The sequence below is a fragment of the Ursus arctos genome, unplaced genomic scaffold, assembly GCF_023065955.2.
Source record: "Ursus arctos isolate Adak ecotype North America unplaced genomic scaffold, UrsArc2.0 scaffold_7, whole genome shotgun sequence".
NCBI lineage: Eukaryota > Metazoa > Chordata > Mammalia > Carnivora > Ursidae > Ursus > Ursus arctos.
In genome coordinates this window covers 54712597-54737511 of record NW_026623089.1, presented here as the reverse complement: position 1 = coordinate 54737511, position 24915 = coordinate 54712597, and the positions used below count along the sequence as shown (strand labels likewise).

The 24915-nt window shown below is 53.7% G+C and overlaps 1 protein-coding gene across 2 annotated transcripts in view; it reads left to right on the top strand.

The window, feature by feature from the left end:
• The window catches only part of TSPAN15 (tetraspanin 15), a 46383-nt gene extending 32415 nt beyond the window's left edge, over positions 1–13968 (top strand). For both annotated transcript variants that reach the window (XM_048219184.2, XM_057308706.1), the window contains 5 exons: positions 4664–4759; positions 7164–7280; positions 11083–11130; positions 12513–12629; positions 13151–13968. In XM_048219184.2, the coding sequence (XP_048075141.1) occupies positions 4664–4759; positions 7164–7280; positions 11083–11130; positions 12513–12629; positions 13151–13300 (528 nt within the window). In that variant the 3' untranslated portion in view covers positions 13301–13968. The remainder of the gene's footprint in view (positions 1–4663; positions 4760–7163; positions 7281–11082; positions 11131–12512; positions 12630–13150) is intronic.
• Positions 13969–24915: the final 10947 nt, after the last annotated feature.

Genomic DNA, 24915 nt, shown 5'->3' with positions numbered 1-24915 from the left:
TCCTCACCAAGAGAAGAAACATTTCTCTGAGCCCTCCTGTAACAAGTCTGGCCCCACGGGCTACCTGCTAAATCTAAGCATCCACTCGTGGTGCCAGATGAGGACAAATTAGGCTAATGACCTCACGCTCAGGTCTCAGGAAGGGGCACAGGCCATGGCCACCACTGGCAACAAAACATCAACAGATACCTGGGTATGAAGACGAGACTCCATCCCTGATCCTGGGCGGGGTTTCTGCTATTGAGCACTACCTCATGGTCAGACTCAAGTGGCTTCTCTGTTTGTACGGAGTGTAGTGGCTGGACCCTGGGGAGCTGGCCATGGAGCCCCAAGGGCCCAGGCATCAGTAGTGCGGTGTCCTGACCCCAGCCAGTGTGAGGAGAATCTGAGTGAGCTCCGCAACTGTCTGGGTCTCACCTTCACCGACCAGTACTTCAGCTTGTTCCAGGGCCTCTCTTGAGGGTGCGGGGGTGTCAGAAGAGGGCAGCTCCTGCCCATGTGTCCCCAGTTAGGCAGAGCTGTGTGGGACACCCAGAAGGGGCTGGGCTGTAGCTGGTACATCTGTACCCCCAGCCCAGGCCTCCTGGCCTCTACCTTCCCTCTACTGCCAAGGCAGGGGTGAGGAATGGACTCTTTCTTAGCCTTGATCAGAGGGTGCTGGGGTCACACCCAACACCGGGGCAGGGAACAGTAGACAGGCCCCGGCCTGTTTGTTTTATCATGGCTCCAGCACCACCTGGCTCTAGACACACCCTTGAAGCCAGGGGGAGGGAAAAAGGAGATGACATGTGGCCCGCTTGACGGAGCACATGGACACGTATATATCCTGCCCACCCAGAGCAAAGGTTCTGCACTGAGGTCTGGCCAGACTCTCACAGCTACTGTGCCCCACTGTGGACAGTGTGTGGGAGTGAGAACTGCTCCCTGCAAAGCTGAAGCAGGATCTCTTCTCCTCCGGCCCCACCCTGGATTAAACCTGTGACCTCTGGCCAGGTTGGAGGAAGGATCTGGCAAATATTCCAAGGAACCCTGTAGCCCTCTTTCCTCCTTTCTTCTTGCTCCCTGGGTTCTCTTCAGGCCTTGGTTGTTAGATTGAGTCCGTCTCATTACTGGAGGCAAGAGGACGCGTCCCCACAGTCTGGGGCATGGAGGGAAGCCCAGAGATGAGGGTTCGGCCCATGTGCAAGGGAAGGAAGGGTGTTCTAGGCTGAGCACCCTCCCCCCCCATGGTGAGAACTGGGCTGGTATTGGTGTCAGCGGGACCTCTGCAGCCTTGGGTCTCAGGGTGTGACGTTCCATCCCTCGAGGCCAGGAGCTCCTGTGGCAGCCCTTCCACTCCTCCCTCCTCCCCCTGCTCCTCAGCCTCCCAGCCTGGCGGAGCAGCCGCCACATGCCCCACCCCCTTGATGCCTCATTCACTTAAAAACACTAAGCACCTCTCCAGGAAGCTGGGCTGCAGAGGCTTTGGATAGCTTTAAAATTAGATTTAAAAGAAAGAACTAGAAAGGACAGTTCTTTGTAGCTTGCCACTGGTGGTTTAAACCATGTGCTCTGAAAATCCTGTGACCTTTGATGTTTGGTTAGGCTTTGCTTAGTTTAGCCCGGGCCATGTGGCCCTTGAGGCCTCGTCATCCTGGCGGGGGAAGGTGGTTTTCTCGCCCTAGTTGGAGCTGGTTTCGAGCAGGCCGGGGGTGGCACTGGGGGTTTGGTCTCCGGGAGTGGGAGCAGCAGAGGAGCCAGGATTCCCTGCCATGCCCCACAAGGCACATCCTCCGAGTGGCTCCCCCAGTCCTGCAGAACGTAGCTGAACACAGCCGAGCACTTTGCAGTTAAATTCATGAGCTGGACAGCTTGCTTGTCTCGCTGGAGTTTCTCATCCATCCCCAGCCCCATCATGGCACAAGGACCACCTAAGTATCCTCACATCTCTGGTATACGCATGCACATGTGTGTACACACACACACACACACACACACACACACACACACACACACACACTCATGAGAGCACAAGAGCAAGCCTGATCCAAAGAGGTCCCTGAGGGAGCTGGGGCAGCTGCTGCCCACAGAGCCTGGGGCCATCTGTTCCTCCTGTCCATTCGGAGGGGTCTCCAGCGGGGTCTCCCTTCCCGGTGGGGCCCAGCTCAACTTACCAGATGGGAGGCCTGATTTTCACAGAGGCCTTTTTGGAGTCAGCATGTTTGGAAAGTACCCAGAGACTGAGTTGGTCTGGGGAGAAAGGTCAGAGCTGCTTACTGAAAAGGGAGGGAGAGCCTTTCCCCATTGGGTCCCTGGGCATTCCCTCTGTGGACCCTGCCCGGGGCTTCCTGCCCTCATCCCCTGCCCACCCCCATCTTCAGCCCCAGGGGAGTCCAGACAATCTGTGACCCAGGGGAGGGGCCCGGAGGTGACCAGTGGCCTGGGGTAGTGCAGAGGGACGTGGAGGCCAGGACTGTGTCTGCAATGCCCCGAGAGTCAGCTACAACAAGCTGACATGCCCCTATGCACGTGGCCCTGACCCTGGCATCCCCCCAGCCTCCGCCCCGCACCTCTGTGCAGCCAAGGGCCCCCTCCCGCATGCCATTCAATGCCGTGAGCGAGTTCCCTTGCCCTCCCCTGGGTGGTGGACTAACCCCACCCCTGTGTCCTGTTTCTCAGATGCCCCCAACCATGGCCCCGGTGGCTGACCTGTCCCTTCATCTGCTAGACGAGCAAGCACCCCAGATTGGAAAGGCTTCATGACCTGGGGGTCTCCAAGAAGGGTGGGACGGAGGTCGTGGGGTCCCTGCTCTGCCCAGGTTGTGTGACCAGCAGGCTCCTGCCCTGGGGTCAGTGCAGGACTGAGGGCTGGCGAGTGCGTGGTCTTTCACATGGGAGAGGGCCTGTCCCCTACCGTCACGCCCCCCAGGCTGCTGTCAGGTTGTTGGCTCCCCAGTCTGTTTCTGAGCGACTGATCTCCATCAGCAGAGGGTTTTCCTTCTGGCCACAGAGATGGGTTTCCCTGAGCCTGTCCCTTTGTTGCCTTGACTCTGAGCAGGGTGAGTGTCGGGAAGGAGGTGGCTTATGTACCCTTTGTTCCTCTCTTCCCGCTACTGGAGATGGTTCAGGGAGATGACCCCACACTGAACCTTGAGTTCTTACTTTGGCTTCCTAAAGTGTTATCAGGCTGGGAGTTTGCCCCCTTGCTCCTAGTATCTCTCTGCCAGCGACCAGTGGGGCCACCTAGGTCCGATTGCCTCTCTGGGCTGCAGGTATTTGTGAGGGGTCTGAGGCTAGCGGCTGGCTCTGGCTTGGGAGGCTGCTTCCACCTCAGGAGGCATTTTGGACAAGACTTGAGGCCTCGGTTTCCCTTGGGATTGGCCATTTTCCACTCACGATATGATGGGTACAAAGCAGTACTGTAGGGTATATGTCTCCTGGAAAAGGAGAGAAAGATCTATAATAATACCATGGCCTACCATGTGCCTGGCCCCTTGCTAAGCACATTTGCAGCTTTAGTTTCTCTAAACTTAAATCTCTCCAAAGCAGAGGTTGTCCTCCTCATTTGGCAGGTAAGGAAGTGGAGGCTTGGCGGCTAAATGAGGTGTCAGGCCCGGGTGGCTGCTGGAACTGTTCTTGACCATGAGGCTTGATGGCCCCTCTTAGCCTCATCTCTGCTCCTCAGAGCTGGCAGTTATCTCAAAGATGGGCCTGCAGGTTTGGTTCACAGGTGGGAAACTGAGGCTCAGAGAGGGAAGGTCACTGTGGTGGGGCCTGCAGTGGCAGGACCAGGCCTGGAACCCAGGGCCCTGTTTTCCCAGTGGCGCCCACAGGCGCCTCCCCCGGGGATCGTCTGGCTCCAGAGCCAAGAATGCCCCCTTTGTGCCAGCACAATGTCTGCTGATCCGCGGGCCTCCCTGCACTGAGAGCCCTGATTGTCACTAGGAGCGTGGGGTTGGGCTGCCCACACTCCCGCCCCCACCCCTTCCCGCTGTGGGGCCTTTTGTGCTCCTGGATTTCAGCACAACAGCCGGGCTGTTGATCCAGAAGGCCCGGCGTGACCGGGAGAGGGCGATGTGCCAGCGCTCCTCCCGGTGGGGATTGTCCCCGCCCGAGCCAGGAGGTGGGCCCTGTCCTTCAGCCCAGAGCCCTGCAGCAAGGAAGAGTAGCCCACTGCGGAAGTCAGGACAGCCGATTTCCAGTCCTGGCCAGGCCCCTACCCAGCCTGCTCTGTGCCCCAGGAGAGTCAGGTCCTCACGCTGGGCCTCAGTTTCCTTATCCATAAGATAAGAGCTTGGATAGCAGAAAAGAGTGGAGAGGAGGTCTGGAGGACAAAGACTCAGTTCGGGCCTGTCTTTGGGCAATGGAAAGGGCAACAGGCTGGGACCCGGGCCAACGAAGTCCCAGCCTGGTGTGGCTGCTTCCCCATCTGGGGCCTGGGCTCTCTGATTTGTATAGGAAAGGGGGTGAATTACTCCTGCTCAGACATGGCAAAGGGACTCAGGCATCAGATGGGCACCAGGGCCCAGAGAGGGTGTGTGGGCAGGGAGGTAGTGCAGGTGGGGTTGGGACTACTTGAGCTTGTGGGCACTCTGCTCCAGTCCCGAGTTCTGGGAGCTCTTGGGTTGGACTTTGAGGGGGTGGGGAGTTGTCTGTTTCTTTTGTAATGTTTCTGTCTAAATAGACCATCGACTTTCTGAATGACAACATTCGAAGAGGAATCGAGAACTACTATGACGATCTGGACTTCAAAAACATCATGGACTTTGTTCAGAAGGAGGTGAGCCAGGCTCTCTGGGTCAGAGATGCACCTGCCGTGCCCTTTGCCCCTGGCTCGGTAGCCCGCTCAAGAGGGCGAGGACGAGGGAGCAGTGGCTTATCCATTCCCAAAGCAGGTGCTGGCCAAGTTGGGAGGCAGTGGCGGGGCCATGGATGGGCACCAAGGGTAGGGCCTGACCTTCTCAACTAGTCCTCTGCCCACGTGCCTGGCCCATAATGTCCTACTCTCCCTGTCTCTCTTTATTTACATAGATATCCCCCCATCAGAAAAAATAATAAGGTCAGCTATAGCTACAAGCTGCTTTGCAGGGTCCCAGGGTACCCTCTCCAATGGGCAAAGGTCCTACTTCCTTGAGGTGGGAGAGGCAGACCTCCCAGTTGCCCAGTTCAGAGACCTTTCTGCCGAGACCCTTCAGTGACAGGGGGCTCACCTCCAATAAGTAGGGACAGCCCTGAGGTAGAGAGCGCTCTTCCCTGATTCCACTTCCCCCTGAATTGGGGAACAGAACACGACTTCTCCTTTTCCTCCATAACACTTCTTTCCATGCCATGATTATCATTTGGGGACACTGTCCCTGCCCCCAAGGTCCCCCGCGTCTGTCGGTGTTATGGTAAGAGCAGCAGCAGGCCAGCGCTGCCCTTGGCGGCTTCTGCTCCTCCGTCTCACTTAGTTCTGAGCCTCAGGTTCTCATCGGCAGCAGGGGGCTCGGGTGGCCCCTACCTCTTGACTGTGGTGAGCACTGCTGCCACGTGCTCCTGGGCGAGACTCAGCCCTGGCAGTGCTCCCTGGGACGTGGTCCAGGGGGGCTTCAGCTGGCCTGCTTCCCGGGGGCTAGCCCTCAGCGAGAACCAAACCTCCCTGCGCCCACGGCCACCCGCAATGGCCACTCCCTTGGCTCAGGCCTTTGCTGTAGTCACAACAGGTGCAGCCTCCGGGAGGCCCCTCTCTGCCAGGGGTGTGTCGGCCAGCTGCGGCCATCGGGCGAAGCATGATATTTTCATTGGAGCCAGCCTTCCCCTGGCTCGGGGATTTCATTTCTCCCGGGCTGGGATGGGGGGGTGGTTCATGCTTGGTGCCAGACCCCAGGCTTCGTGCATGGCCTGACTTCGTAATCCTCGGCTCAGCTGTGCAAAGCTGGCCTCGCTCATCCTGCTTGGCAGATGGGGCTCTGAGGCCCAGAGAGGCTGGTCAGCTTGCCCAAAGTCACACAGCGAGGAATGGTAGGATGAGGATTCGAACTCTGGTCTCTTGGACTCTTGAACTCAAAGCAAATGCCCTTTGACCTGCACCCTGGGGAGGCGCTTCCAGGTCCTGAGAGCTGACAGCTGGAAGGACTCTGTGGGGACACCTTTGTTTTTCTGCTGGGACCTCTGACCCTATCACTCCCCTAGTTAACCCTGCAGTGACTCCCCATCACTCCGAATATGACCCCAGCTCCCTACTTATTCTGGCTGACTAGGCTTTGCGGGCTGTGGCCTAGGCCAGCCTCTCCACCTCATCCCTCCCCTCTTGCTCGCCCTGCTGCAGACACACGGGCCTCCGAGCCCGCTGCCCCCTACAGCTCGCTCATCCTGCGTGGGGCCTGTCGCCGTCGCCTGGCTTTCTCCTGCTGTTCATGTTTCGGATTAAATGTTGCCTCTTCAGAGGGGCCTCTCCTGACCTCCCAACGTACAGCCACCCCCCCAGCCCCCTTCTCCTCCTTTCCCATGCCTCTGGCACACAGCACCACCCCACTGACCTTTCCATGTAGGGGTTACTCCCTGTCTCCCCAGCAGAGCCTGTCCCCCGCGCTGTGTCGCTTTGGCTCACCCTGGTCACTCCATGGCACGCCACCACGCCCGACACACAGCAGCCCCTCAGTGGAGTCACTACTCCCCTGGGCGCCGGCAGCAAGCAGGGGGAGATGCGGGGAGAAGCTAAGCTAAGGGGAAAATGAGGCCCACTTGCCAGCCCTTGGGTCCTGAGCCCGAGGCAGGATGTGAGGTGTGGGTGCCCCTGTGCTAAGGGCTGACAGGCAGAGCTGGGGAGGCTGTGGCGTGGGGGCCACGGGCTATGGGGGCCACGGGCTGTGGGGGCATCGTCCATAGAGTCCTAGTCTCTGGGACCTTCAAGGGTTGAGCAGCTACCCTGGGACGTGAAGATGGGGACGTCAAGGAAGGACTTTCCCTCTAGCATCTAGTCATCAGCCCCCCCACCGTAACCCTCGGAGAGGCTGTCCAGCCTTGCCTTGCATGCCTCTCCAGGGATGGGGTGCTCCCTGCCTCCTGGGCAACTGGCTGATAACCACAGCCTCCATTGCCCCCTCCCAGGTGACCCGCTCATAAATCCTGGCGGGGCCCCTTCCCGGCGTGCACCTGGGGCCTCAGCGGTGACAGCAGCCCTTCCCTGCTTGCCTTCCTCTCAGTTCAAGTGCTGTGGCGGGGAAGACTACCAGGATTGGAGCAAAAACCAGTACCACGACTGCAACGCGCCCGGACCCCTGGCCTGTGGGGTGCCCTACACCTGCTGCGTCAGAAACAAGGTACCCACCCCGGCCCACCAGACGCCTCTCGTCTTTCAGGAAGGGGGGCGGGCAGGAGGCGGTGGTCTTTGCCAAGGTGTCCTGAATCTCCAGGGCCACGGGAAGGGGTACATCTGGGGGTGGGGGCAGGGAAGGTCATCTTTGCTAGTAGCTGTCGTGACTAGCGGCTAACACTTGCCATGCGCACCTGTTCTAGGCTCTCTAGTTGCGGGAACTCATACAGCTCTTTCCGCAGCACCGTGGGGTGGGTCCTGTTATTTTACCCACTCACAGATGAAGAAGTTGGGGCACCGAAGCATTAGGTGCCTGCCTTGCCCAGGGCTGGCGGGGTTGGAATGAAATGCAGGCTGCCAGCGTGGGAACTGCGTTCTGGACTCCTACACGGGGGGCCTAGAGGGGTGGCCGGCTCTGCAGCCTTCACTGGAGGGCACCTGGGAAGGGGTGTGGTGACATAATGCCAGCCACTGCCTCTCCCCAGCAGGACCCCTGCTCAGCGCTTGTCCCCTCCATGGCCACTTGGGAGGCTGTCCTCTGTAGTCACCGCTTACAAATGCGGGGCTTCGTCAGTCCTCTGTGTTTGACTAATGTGTCCAAAAACTGCCTGGTTTCTGGATTGGAATGAGGTGGCGAGCTTTGCAATTACTCATGCCCTGAAGAGTCATGGAAAATTTCTTTTCGAACATCTCTACCATTCTGTGCCCACTCCTGGATTCTATAAACCAAGCAGCTGCCGATGGGGGCGGGGGCCTCCCCCATGAGTCAGGGAGCCAGTGCCAAGTGCATCAGCCCTAAAAGAGCCTGGGCCGGGAGGGAAGGCTTGTTTGGAAATTTTAGCTGCCATTTTAGGGTAGCTTTCTGGGAAGGGGGAGCGCTGGGGAAGAGCCCAGCGTTTTCAGAGAAGCCCGTGGGGGGTGATCGTGAACTTCCTCACCTAGGGCAGTGGCACCCGAATGTCCAAGGCAAGCTGTCCAGGTCAAGCCCTACATGTATTCATTCATTCAACAGAGATTTGTTGAGGCCTACTATGTGCCAGATGTGATTCTAGGTTCTGAGGAGAACATGGAGAACTGTCTGCCTGCATGGAGCTGACACTCTAGTCAGGACTGATAAGATAAACAAGTGACAGACAGAATGCTCGAAGGCGCTAAGTGCTAAGGAGAAAAAGCAGGGGCGTGGAGGATTGCAACTTCAGATACTGAGAAGATAGGTTCTTGGTAAAACCCTGAAGGAAGCGAAGGGGTAGGCCATGTATATCTGGGGGATGGGCATTCCTGGCAAAGAAACCAGCAAGTGCAAAGGCACTGAGGTGGGAATTGCCCTGGTGTGTTTGAGAAACGGCACAGAGACCAATGTGGCTGGAGCAGAGTGAGCGTGGGGGAGAATAGTAGCAGATAAAGTCAGGGAGGTCCCGGGTACCCTGAAGGCCATGGTCAGGACTTCGGTATTCCCGTGAGTGACGAGGAGTCAAATGAAGGGCTTTGGTAGCTGAATGGCAGCTCTGACTTAAGCTTTACCGGGGTCACTCTGACTGCTGTGGGGGGCAGAGGTGGACGTGGGGGGTCTGGTTAGGAGCTGGTGCAGCAGTCCGTTTCAGGTCAGGCTGCCGGGGAAGCAGGCTCTGAGATTCTGGTTAGCAAGCAAGCTCTGCAGGACCTCCGACAGCTGTGCCTGTTGAGCCCTTGTGTCCAATTGGCCTAGCTCCCCACTCTCATTTTTGGCTACCCTTTGGGGGCCTGTCCCTCCAGACCTCTCTCTTAGCCTTCCCACTCACTTCTCAGACCTCAGATAACCCAGCTCATCGGTCCTGGGCCAGAGTGAGAGGAAGCACCCACGAAGAACCCTTGTGAACCTCGCCGTGTCCCTCTTTGGGCTGCTCAGGAGTCCCCTTCCTGACCTCCCGTCCATGCCGCTGTGCCAGATGGAAGAGGCCACAGAGCAGCCTCAGAGTAGAGCTGCTCTCGGGGCCTGTAACCTTCAGCAGAGCCTCTGGAGAATATCGGTTCTGTGGTCAGACCCAGGCAGGCTTTACATGTAGAAAGACCACGCATGCCTCTTATCCCCCTCCTTGGAGGGGGCTCTCCTGGCGGGGGAGGCGAGTCCGGAGGAGGGGTCGGGGCTCTGGGTGCAAGGAGGCCTCTGCCAGTGGCACGTCTGCTGCCTGAGGGCGGGGGCCCTGCCTCCAGGGCTGGAAGCACGGGGCCAAGTGGTTACGCTTGTCCCCTTCTCTGACACATTGTCCACTTACTTACTGCGTTCCCTGTGTGAACAGAAGTTCCACGATGGCAAAGACTTTCTTTGGTTCTTCTACATCCCCAACACCTAGAACAGTGACTGGTACATAACGGGTGCCCAGTTAATATTTGTTCAGTGAGTGAATGAAAGAACGTACCCGTAAGGTAGAAAATACCGTTCCCGTCATTATATCAGCACCTGCTTCCCGGGCCTGGCCTCCGCGGGGGTCGCGTGCACCGTCCAGAGGAGCCACGAAAGCTGAGCAACGTTAAGTGGGTGCTGGGCAGATTTGGCTGTGAGGGCACCCAGGGTACAGTCTAGACTGAAGGAGGTGATTTTGCCTGCAAACCAGGTCCTGACATCTGAGATAAGGCCTGAGGGGCAGCCCACTCTCGTGGAAGGAGAGCAGACAGCCTTCCTGGCCTTCCAGGGCCTGGGATCCTGTCCAGTCACTCCAGCCAGCGCCCCTGCGTTCGTCCATGCGTCCAGCCCCGAGATAAGCCCCTGATGGGTACCCCTCACTTCGTGTTCAAAACAGCCCCATGACGTGGGGTCACTGAGCACCACTGCTTTATGGGCGAGACCGAGGAACCTATGCATCCCTTCGTTCACGCATGCGTGCATTCACTCAACAAACACTTACCCAGCGCCCCCATGTTCCGCCCCGTGACGGCACATCTAAGACCGGCCGCAGAGCTCCTGGGGAGCAGAGCAGGATCTGGGCCACCACGGGACGCCAGAGGCCGTGCTGGCCACCCCGCAGCTCCTGCCTGGCTACCTGCGCCCGGGCCCCCTGACCCCACGGAGGCTTCCAGGCACATGGAGAAGGCTGGGGCCGGGGCACTGGCTTCCTCTCACTTGGCAGGAGGAAGAGGAGACGACACAGGGCCTGGGCAGTGAGGGCCTGTGCCCTGGGCCGCCCTCTGGCTGGGGCCTGCTGGGAGGGGATTTGGTGGCATCCGGGGCCCACCACAGCTTTCCCTGCTCCTGGGGGAGTCGGCAGCCGGGGGCTCCCGAGAGCAATGCTCTTCCTGGGGAGGCTCGTGCGTGGCACGTGGACCGGTGGGATGGCCGTCTGCAGGGGCAGGGAAGTGTGGTCGGGGGCCCCGGGCTGGTCCTCAGGTAAACCGCAGTGTGCTGGGGCCCTGCTGTGGTCTGAGGTTTTCCTCCGTAAGAGCCTGCGGAGCAAGAACGGCCGGGCCCCGACCTCTGAGACCACGATGTCAGCGTCGGCCTGTCGGCAGAGCCGCAGCCCTGGGGCGGCTACAGCAGGGGAGCCTGGGAAGGCACGCTTCTCTCGGGGTTCTTGGGCCGCTCTCAGGAGCAGGGAGTGCTCCTTCCGCCCAAACATCTCAGAACTAGCTCCTGGGCGTTTCTTGAGTGGGGCGTGGGGGGTGGAGGAGGGGGGTTAAGGGGCAGACTCCAGCCAGACTGCCTGGGTGGGAGTCTCAGTGCCATCCGTCCTGACGGTGCCACTCTGTGCCTCGATGCTTTTGTCAGGGAAAAGGGGAGAATAGTCCTTCACAGTAGGCGCGATGGAAGTGGCAGCTAATACCCATTTCTGTTTCAGACAGAAGTGGTCAACACCATGTGCGGCTACAAAACCATCGACAAGGAGGTAATGTCTTTGCAATCTCTTTCCTTGAGAACGGTTGCTCTTCCTGTCCCATCCCCAGAGTGATGGGAAGGGTTCCCAGGGGTGGGGCTCTTGGCTTGGAACAGGAGTCGGGGACTGCCAGGGTTTTCCACCTGGGCCCACACACGGAAGGGCTCAGGGAGCCAAGAATCCCCCAGGCTGGGAGAGCCTGCCTGTCTGTGTTTGCTGAGCACTTACTGTGGGCTTGTCCGTGTTAGACCACCGAGCCCTTGCCTGTACCCCTCACCCCCCCACATGCCCGTGTGCCCAGCTGTGCCCAGCACCGGCCTGTCTTGCAACTCCGCTGGGCTAAGAGTGACACTGGGGTGGTGCTGAGAAGGGAGCTAAAATTCATGACAACTTGAGATGCCTGTGAGTAGTGGTTCTTGAAGGGAGATCCCTGGACCAGCAGTGACAGCAGCCCCTGGGAACTTGCTAGCAATGCACATTCCGGGGGTGGGGCCCAGCAGGTGCTTCTGACACACATTTCAGTTGGAGAGCCATGGACCAGCAGAGGTTCTCAAGCCATCGGACCCAATGGCCAGGTTTTATCATAATCATCTGGTAATGTGCTAGTTAGTATCTCGAAATGAAATTCACAGATAATTACCTGCACACCTCAGTTCAGAACAAGTGACAGATCTGAGATAAAAGGAGAAGTAGAACAACTTACAATCATATAGCCTATTTCGCAGGGAAATGCTCGGCATGAGACACCACAGAAGACACAACAAAGCAGTCAGGTGTTTGCGGCACACGTGGAAGGCGGGGTTGTGCCGGTAATGTGAATACCATGGGCATTATTTTTGCCGTGGACGTGGTCTTTAAAAATGGACAATTCTTGATAAAATTCCAAACAAAATACAATATAATCCTTCTTGAATTTACATTCTTAATTCAGTAGTATTTCTGCAAAATGATACACAGTGTGCACACACGTGTGTGCTGTGTATCTGTGCATGGTAGAACCACGCAGAAAGCACTTCGGTTTTTATGAGTCCCTGGAGTTGGCCTTTTGGCTCAGGTAATTCTGGCTGGGATTTCAGCCGTCTAGGTGTCCCCGGGGGACTTCTGAGAGGTAGGTAGACAAGATAGCTGTTTGTGGAGTAGGATTGCCCTTAGCTCCGCAGCCCCTCAGTCCCCACACCCACTGCTGCGACAACAGTGCCACCACAATGTCCTCAGTGCTCTCTAGGGGACACTGCCGCCCACGGAGACCCGGTGGTCTAGAGCCATCTGCTCCTATCGCATGTGAGAAACTCAGGCTCAGAGAGGTTGAGGACTGGCCTCGACCTCGAGCGAGCAGCAGAGTTGGGACGGGGGCTCTGCCAGGCGAGGGGTCAGCCAGGCTCCTCCCTGCGCAGCGCCTCAGCGTGCAGGACGTCATCTACGTGCGGGGCTGCACCAACGCCGTGCTCATCTGGTTCATGGACAACTACACCATCATGGCGGGCCTCCTGCTGGGCATCCTGCTCCCTCAGGTGGGCTGCCCCACCCCCGCGCGTCTCCCAGGGAGCGGAGCCGGAAGTGGAATGGTGGGCTAGGTGTCGGTTCAGAGAGGTGGCTTGGTGATTACAGAGAGCAGAAAAGGTACAGAGGGGTGGGGTGAAGAAGGTTCTCGTACCATCAGTCTGGGCTCACCCTTGGAGGGCTGCAGGGCCGGAAGGAGAAGGCGAATGGCAAGAGCTTTGCTTGTAAAGCTCTTTCGAGTGCTTCACAGGCACGGCCATCTTCAATCCTGTGAGGTAGATACTATTATCATGCCCATTTTACACAGGAGGAAACTGAGGCTTGGCAAGGTTAAGTGACTTGCCCAAGGTCCCCTCGATAGTGAGCGGCATAGCTGGGGTGGAGACAGGAGTCCCAGAATGGAGGGGCCTCTGCTGATGGGGCACAGGGAGGGTCCCTGGGATTTCCTGGGAGGGGTAGACAAGGGCCCGGGCTGCGAGCTGCCAGAAAGAGCCACCCAGATCCCCTCACCCACCCTGCCCTTGTTCCTCAGTTCCTAGGGGTGCTGCTGACATTCCTGTACATCACCCGGGTAGAGGACATCATCATGGAGCACTCTGTCACTGACGGACTCTTGGGGCCCGGCGCCAAGCCCAGCGTGGAGGCGGCAGGCACCGGATGCTGCATGTGCTACCCCAATTAGCGCCCCCGTCTGGACCGTGCCGGGACTGCACCGCTCAGGCCACACCACGGAGGCGCGACAGGACTGTGGATCCTCTCCCCACACTTGGCACTGACCAAAACCCTGGCTGTGTTTGCTCTGGTGGCCTGTTCAGGCCTCCCACGGCCACCGCCTCCCTGGGGAGCAGAGCCCCTCCCCAGCTCTGGGGTCCTGTGCCTGCCCGCACTCCTCCGCGGGGGGAACAAGGGCGCCCCTTCTCCAGGCTGGGGCCACCGGGGAAGGGGGTGCTCAGCGCTCCACTCAGGGCGCATTCATTTCTGGCAATGCCGTGGCCTGTGGTGTTTATGCCCCTTTGAGGGCAATTTTGTACTGCTTTGTAAGCAAGGATGGGGGAGACCGTGTGTGCCGTGATGGGGAGCAAAGTGTGTGGCCCCCAGGGCCCCCTTGGAGTCCCTCAGCCACGCTCTAGAGGCCAGGTTGGGCCCATTTCACACCCTCCCAGGGACCTTGAGCCCTCCCCAAGGCTGCTGCTTTGCTGGCCGTTTTCTACGTGATTTTTGTAACATTCGTTTTATACACAGTTAACAGGAGTTTCCGACTAATCAAAGCTGGGTGTTTCCCCACATGCCCCAGTCTTGCCCCTCCAAGCCAGTTTATTAATCAAACAGTAAAGACATGATTTTTTTTTTTTTTTTTGGTGTTTCATTTGTGTTGTTTGGGTCAGCAGGGGGTGGGGAAGCCCTCCGCTTGGGCCCAGAAGCTGTTCATTGGTGCAAGGATTGAAGGGGGTACTCTGGGGCCAAGACCTGGGGTGGCTTGGGACCCCACGGCCCAGGAGGATGGGCAGCTGGTGGGGGCTGCCTGCTCCGGGTTTGGAACGGCCTCTCCCATTCTTTGGTGTTGCTTCTGACAGAAACGGCTTTTCCCAGCTGTGCTTGTGGGCTGGCCTGCCGTCCCCCGGCCTGCCCTTTCTGCTAGGGATTCACCTGTGGGAAATCTGTGGAGGAGGCAGAGATGACCACACCTATTTTATACACTGGGAAACTGAGGCAAAGCCACCAATGGCAGGAGGCTCCTCCCTCGGGAAGTGGGGCAGATGGGAACTAGGAAAGTCAGGGGTCTGGGAAGGAGCTGTGCCCACAAGCCCACCCGCAGCTTTGGAACCTGAGATGCTCTCCCTCCAACAGTAAGCAGCGGGTGTTCCTGGTTCTGGAAGGGGAGGAAGCAAGCTCAGTGCCCGGCAAAGCTTGGTGCCATCGCCCCCTGCTGGACATTGCGGGACCTGCATGGGTCAGCCCACCGGAGCCTCCCTGCCCCAAGGCTAGGGTTCCAGATTTCCCCGTGAGGTTCTTAGCAGTCAGATCAATGGAAATAAACAGCACGAGCCCCCAGACCTGAAGAGCTCAGGCTGAGGGTGTTAGAGAGCTGCCATCACGCCCAGAAGCTAAGTGGTCGGATGCTTGCTCTGCGTGTGTAGGGGCCTGAGTCGTCTGATGGGTGTGGGAAAGGGCAGGAGAGGGGTTTGTCGAAGCACAGACCAATGTCACAATAGCAAACACATCCCCGAGCGAGCTCTGTGTTGGGAGCTCGTGTATACATTTCACAGCTACCAGCTCCTTTAAGTCTCACAACCGTGTGGGGTATCCCTCTTGTCGTGTCCATTTTATTGCTGGAGAGACTGAGGTATGTTAAGAGACTTGCCCAAAGCACCTGGCTGGCAGGCGACAAAGCCATGATGGGAACCCAGGTGGAATCTCCCTGGCGTTCAGTCCCTCTGTCCTACTGCCTCTGTCGCCTGGTGTGGACACAGGTGTGCAATTGGGCATGCAAAGCACTGATGGCTGCTAGCACAGCTGTCCCCGTGCATGTCGTGGCCATTGCAGCTCCTGCTGGAACCACCACCTGGTCCCCATTTTGACCTATGCACGCAAGGCCAGGTCGCACTCTGCTTCTGGTTGGTGGCCTCCTGGCTGTCTGGCTCTGGCTAAATCTCAGGATTCTCTCTGGGCACGGGGGGGGGGGGGGGGCAACTGCTTTTGGGGTGGCAAGATGGCAGAGGCACTGAACAGCTTTGGGACTGTGCTGAGTGTGTTTATCAGAAGTCATATGACCCTGTAACCTGAACACCTCTGGTCACATGTCCTCCCTCTTTCTGCCACCTCAGTGCAGACACCCTTCTCCCTGACGCTGCTGCTGACGTGGGGCAGGGGTCACGGGTGGGTGGTCACAGATGGCTGAGCTCCAGCCAACACTTTGCTCTCTTTCTTCCAAACCTCAGCCACTCACCTCTCTAGAAAGCAAACGGGACACACAGAGAGGACTTTTTCAGTCCTGTGGTTGGGATGCTTCTTCTATTGCACCCCCCCGGTGCTCAAAGCCAACAACACCCTCCTGACCCCTCATCTCACAAGAACGGAAGACTGACCTTCAGGACGAATCCTTTTCCCTCACCCCGGCGCGTACAGAAAATGGCCATATTGTTGCAGCCCACGATAGTCGGGGAACTGGAAGAGTAGGCTTTAATTTTGGACTTTTCTGTTGTTATATAATTATAAGAAAAACAAAACAATCAAATACATTCAGGAAGTCTGACTTTGAATAAAAATTCCAAATACAGTATTCCCCAAACTTATTTTTTTTAACAGTTTATTGAGGTGGACTCAACATCACATAAACCGCACGTGTGTAAAGCGACAAACATACCATTAAGGAAACCATCACCACAATCGGGGTAATGAACATTCCCATCACACTAAAAAAAATTCCCTCTTGCCCCTTGGGAATCCCTTCTTTACAGCCCTCCCCACCGCGTCCCTGAGGCAATCATGGATCCGCTTTCCGTTTCTGTACATTATTTTGTATATTCTAACATTTTATATCAGTGGGTTTATACAGTGTCTACTCTTCTTTGTGTTGGTCGTCTTTTTTTTTTTTTAAGATTTTATTTATTTATTTGACAGAGATAGAGACAGCCAGCAGAGAGGGAACACAAGCAGGGGGAGAGGAAGAAGCAGGCTCATAGCGGAAGAGCCTGATGTGGGGCTCGATCCCATAACGCCGGGATCACGCCCTGAGCTGAAGGCAGACGCTTAACCGCTGTGCCACCCAGGCGCCCCTGTGTTGGTCTTCTTTCATGCAACACAATTATTTTGAGGTTTGCTCATTTCGTAGCACGTGTCCGTGGTACATTCCTTTTTATCCCTCAGCGATATTCCATTGAATGGACGTGCCGCAGTTTATCTATCGCCTGTTGATGGGCATTGTGTGGCTTCCAGGTTTGTGTTGTTGTTATTACAAATAAGGCTGCTACGAACATTCAGATACATGTCTTCATATAGACATGTGCTTTCATTTCTCTTGGGTAAATATCTGGGGGGGGGACTAGCTGGGTCCTACGGTAAGTGTATTGTTTAGCTTTTTAAGAAACTGGCAAAGTATTTTCCCAAGTGGTTGCGTGATTTTATGCCTCCCCCAGCCGTGTGGAGTCCCAGCTCCTTCATGGCCTGGCCAGCATTTGGGGTGGGTGTGCGGTGATACCTCATTGCGGTTTTAGTTTGCATGTCCTCAATAATTAATCATATTGAGTATCTTTTCATGGGTTTGTATTCACCATCCACTAATTTCTTTGATGTATCTGTTCAAGTCTTTCTTTAGAAACTGTATTGTTTGAGAATTCTTTCTATATTCTAGATACGAGTTCTTCAGCAGACTGATGATTTGCAAGTATTTTCTCCCCATCTATGGCTTATCTTTGCATTCTCTGAACAGTGGTTTTCAAAAAGGAGAAATTTTCAACTTGATGAAATCCAATTTATCAATTTTTTTCTTTTGTGCGTTGTGTTTTTGGTATCACATCTAAGAAATCTTTGCCAAACCCAGGGTCACAAGGGTTTTCTCTTGTATTTTCTTTTAGAGGTTTTATAATTATGTAAAACTCTTCCATTTAGGTCAATGGCCCATTTTAAGTTAATTTTTTATATAGTGTGAGCTTTGGATCAAAGTTCATTTATTTGGTAGATGAACTCCCAGTTGCTCTGGCACCATTTGTTGAGAGACGGTCCTTTCTCCCCCAACTTGCCTTTGCCCCTTTGCTGAAAGTCAGCTGCCACACGTGTGCGTTTGCTCGGGATTCTCTGTTCTGTTTCATTCATAGAATAGAACGTGTGAGAATAGACGTCTTTGTCTTACTCCTGATCTTATGGGGAAAGCGTTCAGTCTTTCATCATTAAATATAATGTTAGATGTGGGTTGTTCATGGATGTCCTTTATCAGGTTGAGGAAGTTCTGTTTATTTCTAGGTTACTGAGAATTTTTTTTTAATCGAGCATGGATGTTGGATTTTGTTAAATGCTTTTGCTGCATCTTTTAAAATTTCTTAACATGGTGAATTACATCGATTGATTTTCAAATTTAAATCAACCTCGCATTCCTCAAATAAGTTCCACTCACTGTTTAATAATGGCTGAGTTCGATTTGCTAGAATTTTGCTTAGGATTTTCGCACCAGTGTTCGGGAGGGATGTTGGGCTGTAATTTTCCTGTAATGTCTTTGGTTTTAGTATCAAAGGAATGCTGGCTTCATAGAATTTGTCAGCAAGTATTCCTTCCTTTTCAATTTCCGGGGAGAGTTTGTGTGGAGTTGGTGTTATTTTTTCCTTAAAAGTTTGATAGGATTCACCAGTGAAGCTTGGACTTGGAGCTTTCTTTGTAGGAAGATTTTACACAATAATTCCAATATCTTGAGGCACCAGTCTGGCTCAGTCTGCAGAGCAAGCAACTCTTGAGCTCAGGGTTGTAAGTTTGAGCCCTATGCTGGGTGTAGAGATTACTTAAAAATAAAATCTTTAAAAAAATAATAATTCCAATTTCTTTAATGGACATCAGGTTATTTTGGCTCTTTACTTTTCTATTCTTTCTTTCTCTCTCTCTTTTTTTTTTTTTGGCAGTTTAGTCCTTCAAGGAATTTGTCCATTTAATTTATCAAATTTATTGGCATAAAATTGTTCAGAACTTTCCCTTATCATCCTTTTAATATCTGCAGAATACGTACTGATCACATTTTTCTTATTTCTGATATTGGTACTTTGACTTTTCTCTCTTTTCTCTAATGAGTCTGGCCAGGGGTCTATCAATTTTATTGATCTTCTCAAAGAACCAGCTGGATCATTCTCATGAGTGTATAAACAAGCTATGCTAGTCCTATCTGGAAACAAACAAGCAAACCTCTCGTGATCTCACTTTCCCCATAGCCACCCCTCGATTTCTGGCCTTCCCTCCACCACAACCACTTTAAAAGAGTGTCCATACTCTGTCTCATTCCTCGCCTCTCACTTTTTTTTTCAGATTCACTTCTTTATTTCTTCATTCTTTAATAACTTTACTTTCTAACTGTCTTGAAGTATAATCGACAAATAAAATTCTAATATGTTTGAAGTGTACAAGGTGATGATCTGATAAACACTATGAAAGGATCCCCACCATTGAGTTAACTAACACATCCATCATCTCGCTTACTTATCTTTTTAAAAAAACTGAGGTAGAATTGACATATAACATTACATTAGCATTATATTCCACATATATAGCCATATATAACATTATTTTCAGAGGTAGGAGATGCTTTGCTATTTGTATATATTGCAAAATGAGCAACTCAGTAAGTCTAGTTAACATCCATCACAACACGTGATTACGGTTTTTTCTGTAATGAGAACTTTCAGGATCTACTCTCTTAGCACCGTTCGAACACGCAACACGGTGTCACTAACCAGTCACCGTGCTGTACAGTTCATTGTCCTGGACTGACTTATTTTAACTGGAGTCTGTACATTTGACCCCTTCCCTCCTTCTGCCACTCCCACCCTCACCTTTGTCAACCACCAATCTGTTCTCTGTTTCTATAAATTCAGGGGTTTTTTTTTAATGATTCTACATCTAAGTGAGATCATACGGTGTTTGTCTTTCTCTTCCTTATTTCACTTAGTATAACGCCCTCAAGGTCCGTCTCTGTTTGTGCAAGTGGCAAGCTTTCCTTCTTTTTTTTTTAAAGATTTAATTTTTTTAAAGTAATCTGTACACCCCACATGGGGCTGGAGCTCACAACCCCGAGATCAAGAGTCATATGTTCTGGCTGAGCCAGCCAGGTAACCCTCCTTCTTTTTTTATGGCTGAATAATGTTTCATTGAGAGTGTGTGTGTGTGTGTGTGTACATATACACACACACACACTACATATATACACACACATACACATATATACGTGCACGCATGCATACACGCACATACATATATAGACACACATGCATATACACACACATACATATATGTGCACACACATACAGACACACACATACACGCACATACATATATAGACACACGTGCATATACACACATATACACACATACATATATGTGCACACACATACAGACACACATGCATATACGCACATACACATATAGACACACGTGCATATACACACATATACATACATATATGTGCGCACACATACAGACACACATACATATACACACATACATATATAGACACACGTGCATATACACACATATACATACACATATGCGCACACACATACATATACGCACATACATATATAGACACACATGCATATACACATATACATACACATATGTGCACACACATACATATACGCACATACATATATAGACACACGTGCATATACACACATATACATACACATATGCGCACACACATACATATACGCACATACATATATAGACACACATGCATATACACATATACATACACATATGTGCACACACATACATATATGCACATACATATATAGACACACATGCATATACACATATACATACATATATGTGCACACACATACATATACGCACATACATATATAGACACATGTGCATATACACACATATACATACATACATACATGTGCACACACATACAGACACACACACACATACATTCACATACCTGCAGCTGTCCCTCTGCATCTCAGGGAATGACCACTCCATCTTTCCAGTTACTTAGGCCAATGACCTTGGAGCCAGACCTGACTGCTCTTGGAACACACCCAGCCTCTGCATTTGCTACTTCCTCTGCCTGGAGGGCTCTGCCCTCAGATGTCAGCACGGCTGGCTCTCAGTTTCATCTGGTTAAATGTCGCCTGCTTGGTGAGAGATCCTTGGCCACCATTGATAAAATGGCTGTCCCCTTCCTTCATTCTCTGCCCCCTGCCCGGCTTTGTCTTTTTTCCAGCCCTTATCACTAGGGAACTGCTCTGTGTGTATCGGCCTTGTTTATTTCCTGTCTCTGATTGGAGTGAAACTCTGTGAAGGTGGGAATGTTAATGTTTGTGTGTTTTGTTGACTGCTTGTTTTAGCTTGGGTTCTCCTGAGAGCTGATCCTGAGACAAATGCCTCATACAGGTAATTTATTTGGTAGCAGGAGTAAGGAATAAGGGGGAAAGAGACAAGGAAGAAGAGAAAGCTAATACAAGAATGTGTTATTGCATCCCACCGCAGTGGGGTCACTAACTCCCCTGGGATCCCATCAAAAGGCTTGGGAATGAACTCTCCACCCCGGGATGAAAGCAGGAAACCTTTCTCCATCAGCTCCCAATAGCAAAGAGAGGCCCCCTCAGGGATGAAGTCCCCTGCATGCTAGACTGTGTATGCTAGAGTTCCAAGCAGGCATTTCAGACCCTTGGCCCCAGAGGAGCCCCAGGGCAGGCTGGAGGTACGGCAGGCCTGGATGGAATACAGCAGAGCGGTGTCTCGTCCCCACTGTATTCCCAGCACCCAGCCCAGTGCCTGACACACAGTAGCAGCTCAGAATGGTTGAATGAGGGGAAAGAATGAGCTAGGGAGATACACTCCATGGGGAGATAAACTCCAGGCAGCCCCTGCTCCCACACATTGTGCCAGCCTGAAGGAAACCAAGACCAGACTAGTTTAGTAAGTTGTATGCCAAGAGGCTTTGCCAGCAACCCCGGATCCTGGCTCCTGCCAAGCCCCTGTTCTGCCTACCACTTTCTTGGGGCCTGGGAAGCACCCAGAAATAATATGGGGTCGCTGGCTCTGGCACCAGGTCCAGTCTGTGAGCCCCTAAAGGGAGCCTGACGTGCAGTCCTGAGAGCCCATAGAGACAGAAGGCACAAGTCCTGCGGCATGGCTGCATGTTGCCACCAGGTGGCGCCGCCAGCCACAACTTGAAGCCCAGCGCTCAAACTCCACCCTCTCCACCCCTCAGAGCCCGGGCAGCCCCGCGGGGGCGCTGGGGCAGCAGCTGGAGCGTGCCTCCCATCCCGTCCAAAGGAGTGAGCCGCACGGTGAGGGAGCCTCACATACCAGAAGTGCCTGCAGAGAGTAGGCGCTCAATAAATGGTCGTTAAGTGAGGGACCATTCCGTGAAGTAGGACATAGACGAGTTTTTCCAACCCTACAGATTAGGAAACTGAGGCCAGATGCCAGCACTAGTAACTGGTTATTACTATTACGTCGTCCACCACGCTTCGTGTATCTTATTCTTCATCCCGTTGAGTTGACACAGCAATGAGGCCGCTGCTTCGTTATTCCCGTTTGCAGGTGAGGACACCGGGGCTTAGAGAGGCCAGTTCAGTGAATGAAGGAGGAGCTGGGGCGTGAAGCGTTCTGCCTGCGTCTGAGCAGGGTCACCTATTGGTTCCAGGGCCTCCCCCGCTCAGGCAGCACAGCCTGCAACCTCCCGAGGGAAGCCTCTGCCTCCGGAAGGCCACGGAAGGGCCTGGAATGAGCCTGGGGAGGTGGCAGGGGCTTAACTGTCAGAACGAGCCAGTGAGGGCACCTGGGCTCCGGGGGGCAGTTTCTTGGTCTGGGAAAGGAATAATCACTCCCACCTGGCCAGGTCACTGTGGGGTGACAGGAGACCCTGTGTGTAGAGCTGTTGGCCTGTGAGGGCTCGGCACCCAACCCCACCCAAGCCCTTGCCACTTGCTGAGCCGGCCATGCTGACAAGCGACAGTTGTACCATGGTGGTCACTGAGTGTGTTACCTATTTTACTGACTTATTTTGGTTTCTGTGGTCTCTTCCACTGGCAGGCGGGATTTTGCTCTGCTCCAGGCACGGCTTTCTCCCCTGGTGCTTAGCCAATGGCTCCTCATGCTCGGTGGGTGCCCAGTCGGCCGGCGCAGCCTGAGGGATCGGAAATGGCCAGGAGCACAGGGCACGTGAGCTGGGCAAGTCACTAGGACTCAGTGGGCCCCGGACACTCCACATGTGAGCCCCAGACGGCCAAGGGCTGTCAGCCCGGTCAAATCTGAGTCCCTCTTAGGGCTCCTCTCTCCTCTCCAGAGGGAACATTGAAGGGTTTCCAGATGTGATGGCTCAGGGAGTAGCCATGCCAGATGTGAGGATGCTCTTTAACCCCACCTGCCCCCTGCAGGTGGCTGCACTGTCCCCTCCCACTCCCTGCAGCCCTGTCCTTTCCTCCATCTCCAAAGTAAACATGTCACGGCTGCTTCCCGCCTTTCCTATACCTAATGAAAAACTCGGGTGGCTGAAAATAAAAACAGTATCTGTATCAACTTATGAAACTGGGCAGTGCCAGGGGCAGATCGTGTAGCAGCTTCTAGCAAGGACCCAGACTAAGACACCATTAGTGAGGGGCTGGTGAGAGCTGGGCCACCTGGATGGGGTTTTGTGACTGGCTTAGCTGTCCTGATGCTGACCTGGGCGATGCTGGGAAGCCTCTGGAACGAGCCAGTAGAAGTCCCTTCAGAACCATGTGGACCCTGTGACAGCAAAAGTGGCTCTCAGAACCAACTTCAGTGGGGAGAGCTACCCAATCAGAGAGTGGGTAGTGGGAGCAGAAGACAGATCCCATCCAAAGGCTCATAGCTGACATTGCCTGGAGATTAGCACAAGGTCTCACGCCCAGAAGGGGAACCAGCATGTGGAGAATACTGGCCGGGGCGTGGCTGAGTACCACATACCCCAACATCTCCCACCTTAGATCTGTGAGGAAGATTCCATCAGTGTCTGAGGGTCCCATGTGGAAGCTGGGGCAATCCACACATTTGACAAAGGACAGAGAAAGAACTCTTCACTGGAGGAGTCCTCAGGAGGAAAATATGGGCCCATGGAAAAAGGTGCAGCAAAGGGGAAAGAAGGTCCAGAAGGTTGGGGCTGCACTTTGTAATCCCTGTCACTCCAGCACCTCAGAAACACAAAGCGGGTGCTCACTGAAGAGGGCGGCTGAACACTTAACCCAGAGAATCATCTTCCTCAGCAATAGATTCTACTGGCAAAATGAGAATATTTGTACTTCAGGCTCTATATAAGGGGCAAGAGAATACTGCTTCTATGTAGTAAGGGCAATTCATGGTGGGAGACCGTGATGAACAAAAATACAGCAGCTGGCTTTGATGCAATAGGGAGTCAATGGAAAGTGTGAAATTCCAATGAAAGATACAAAGGACCGGATGGAGAAACATTCCCAGGATGCAAAGGAAAAGCCTAAGGACAGAGCAAGGACGAGGGCCACAGGATGCTCACCTGACTGATGGGCATCCTCTGCCTCCCACCGGACACGCACGCATGTGCGTGTCCGCGTGCACACACGCACGCACCTGTGCACACGCACGCACATGGAGGGGCGGGAGGAGGGAATAAAGGAAACAGGCAAGAAAGTCATAAAAGCAGTAAACTCTTGACTGAAAAAAGAGAAAATCCAGTAGAGTCGAAAATGTGTAAGCCTTATGGCAGTTCTTCCTAACTTTCCTCGATGCTTATGGAGAGAGTGACGGTATTTATGAGTTCCCTGAGTAATGGGTAAAGGCACCCAGGCCCTGGGCTTCAGACAGCAGAACCTCAGCTGCCTGTGGGTTGCCCCTCCCCTCGCAGGGCACACGGAAGAGCCCTGGAGACGCTCACATAGGTGCCCTGGGAGTGGTCACAAGGACGCCCCTTGCAGCACTGTTTGTAATTGTGAAAAATGGGGAAACTCCGGAGTGTTTACCAAAAGAGAGTGAGAAGACACCTGATGACACGTTCCTGCAGTGGAAAATTACACAGCACTTAAAATTAAGGAGCCAAAGCTCACGTATCAGAGCTCAGGATGGCTTCACTTGAGAGTCACGCTTTAGGACCTTTAGTTACAGTGTCAGCAGATCAATTTCAACAGCCATTTCTAAAAGAGAAACTCCTTCCTCATGAATAACATGAAACGGTTGTAAACCTTTATGTGCTGAACTACACAGCAGTTCAATAAGGGGGTAAAGACGTCTAGAAATACACACCGAGCTGAAGAACCACCTCCCCCAAACATTTTCCCGGTTAAGCTACTCAGTGTCTGAAATGCCTCCGTCAGAGACCAGCCCTGGGTCCAAGGCACCAGAGCTGGCACATGCCCCACAGAATCCACAGGCCTTGAGATGCCCGGGAGAAAAAGTCAAGCCCCCGTGGGTATGGGGGACTGGGGTCAGTAAGGGAAATATGGGGGGCTCAGGGCATCATGCTCACCAGTGAGGGTGGGAGTGACCACGAAACCAACCACCACACCATTTTGGAAGAAAGTAACTCGAGCTGTATGGCCTCTAGCAGCGAGGCATCAGCTCTCCAACAAAACCCATATCAAGAACCACTGTCCCCAG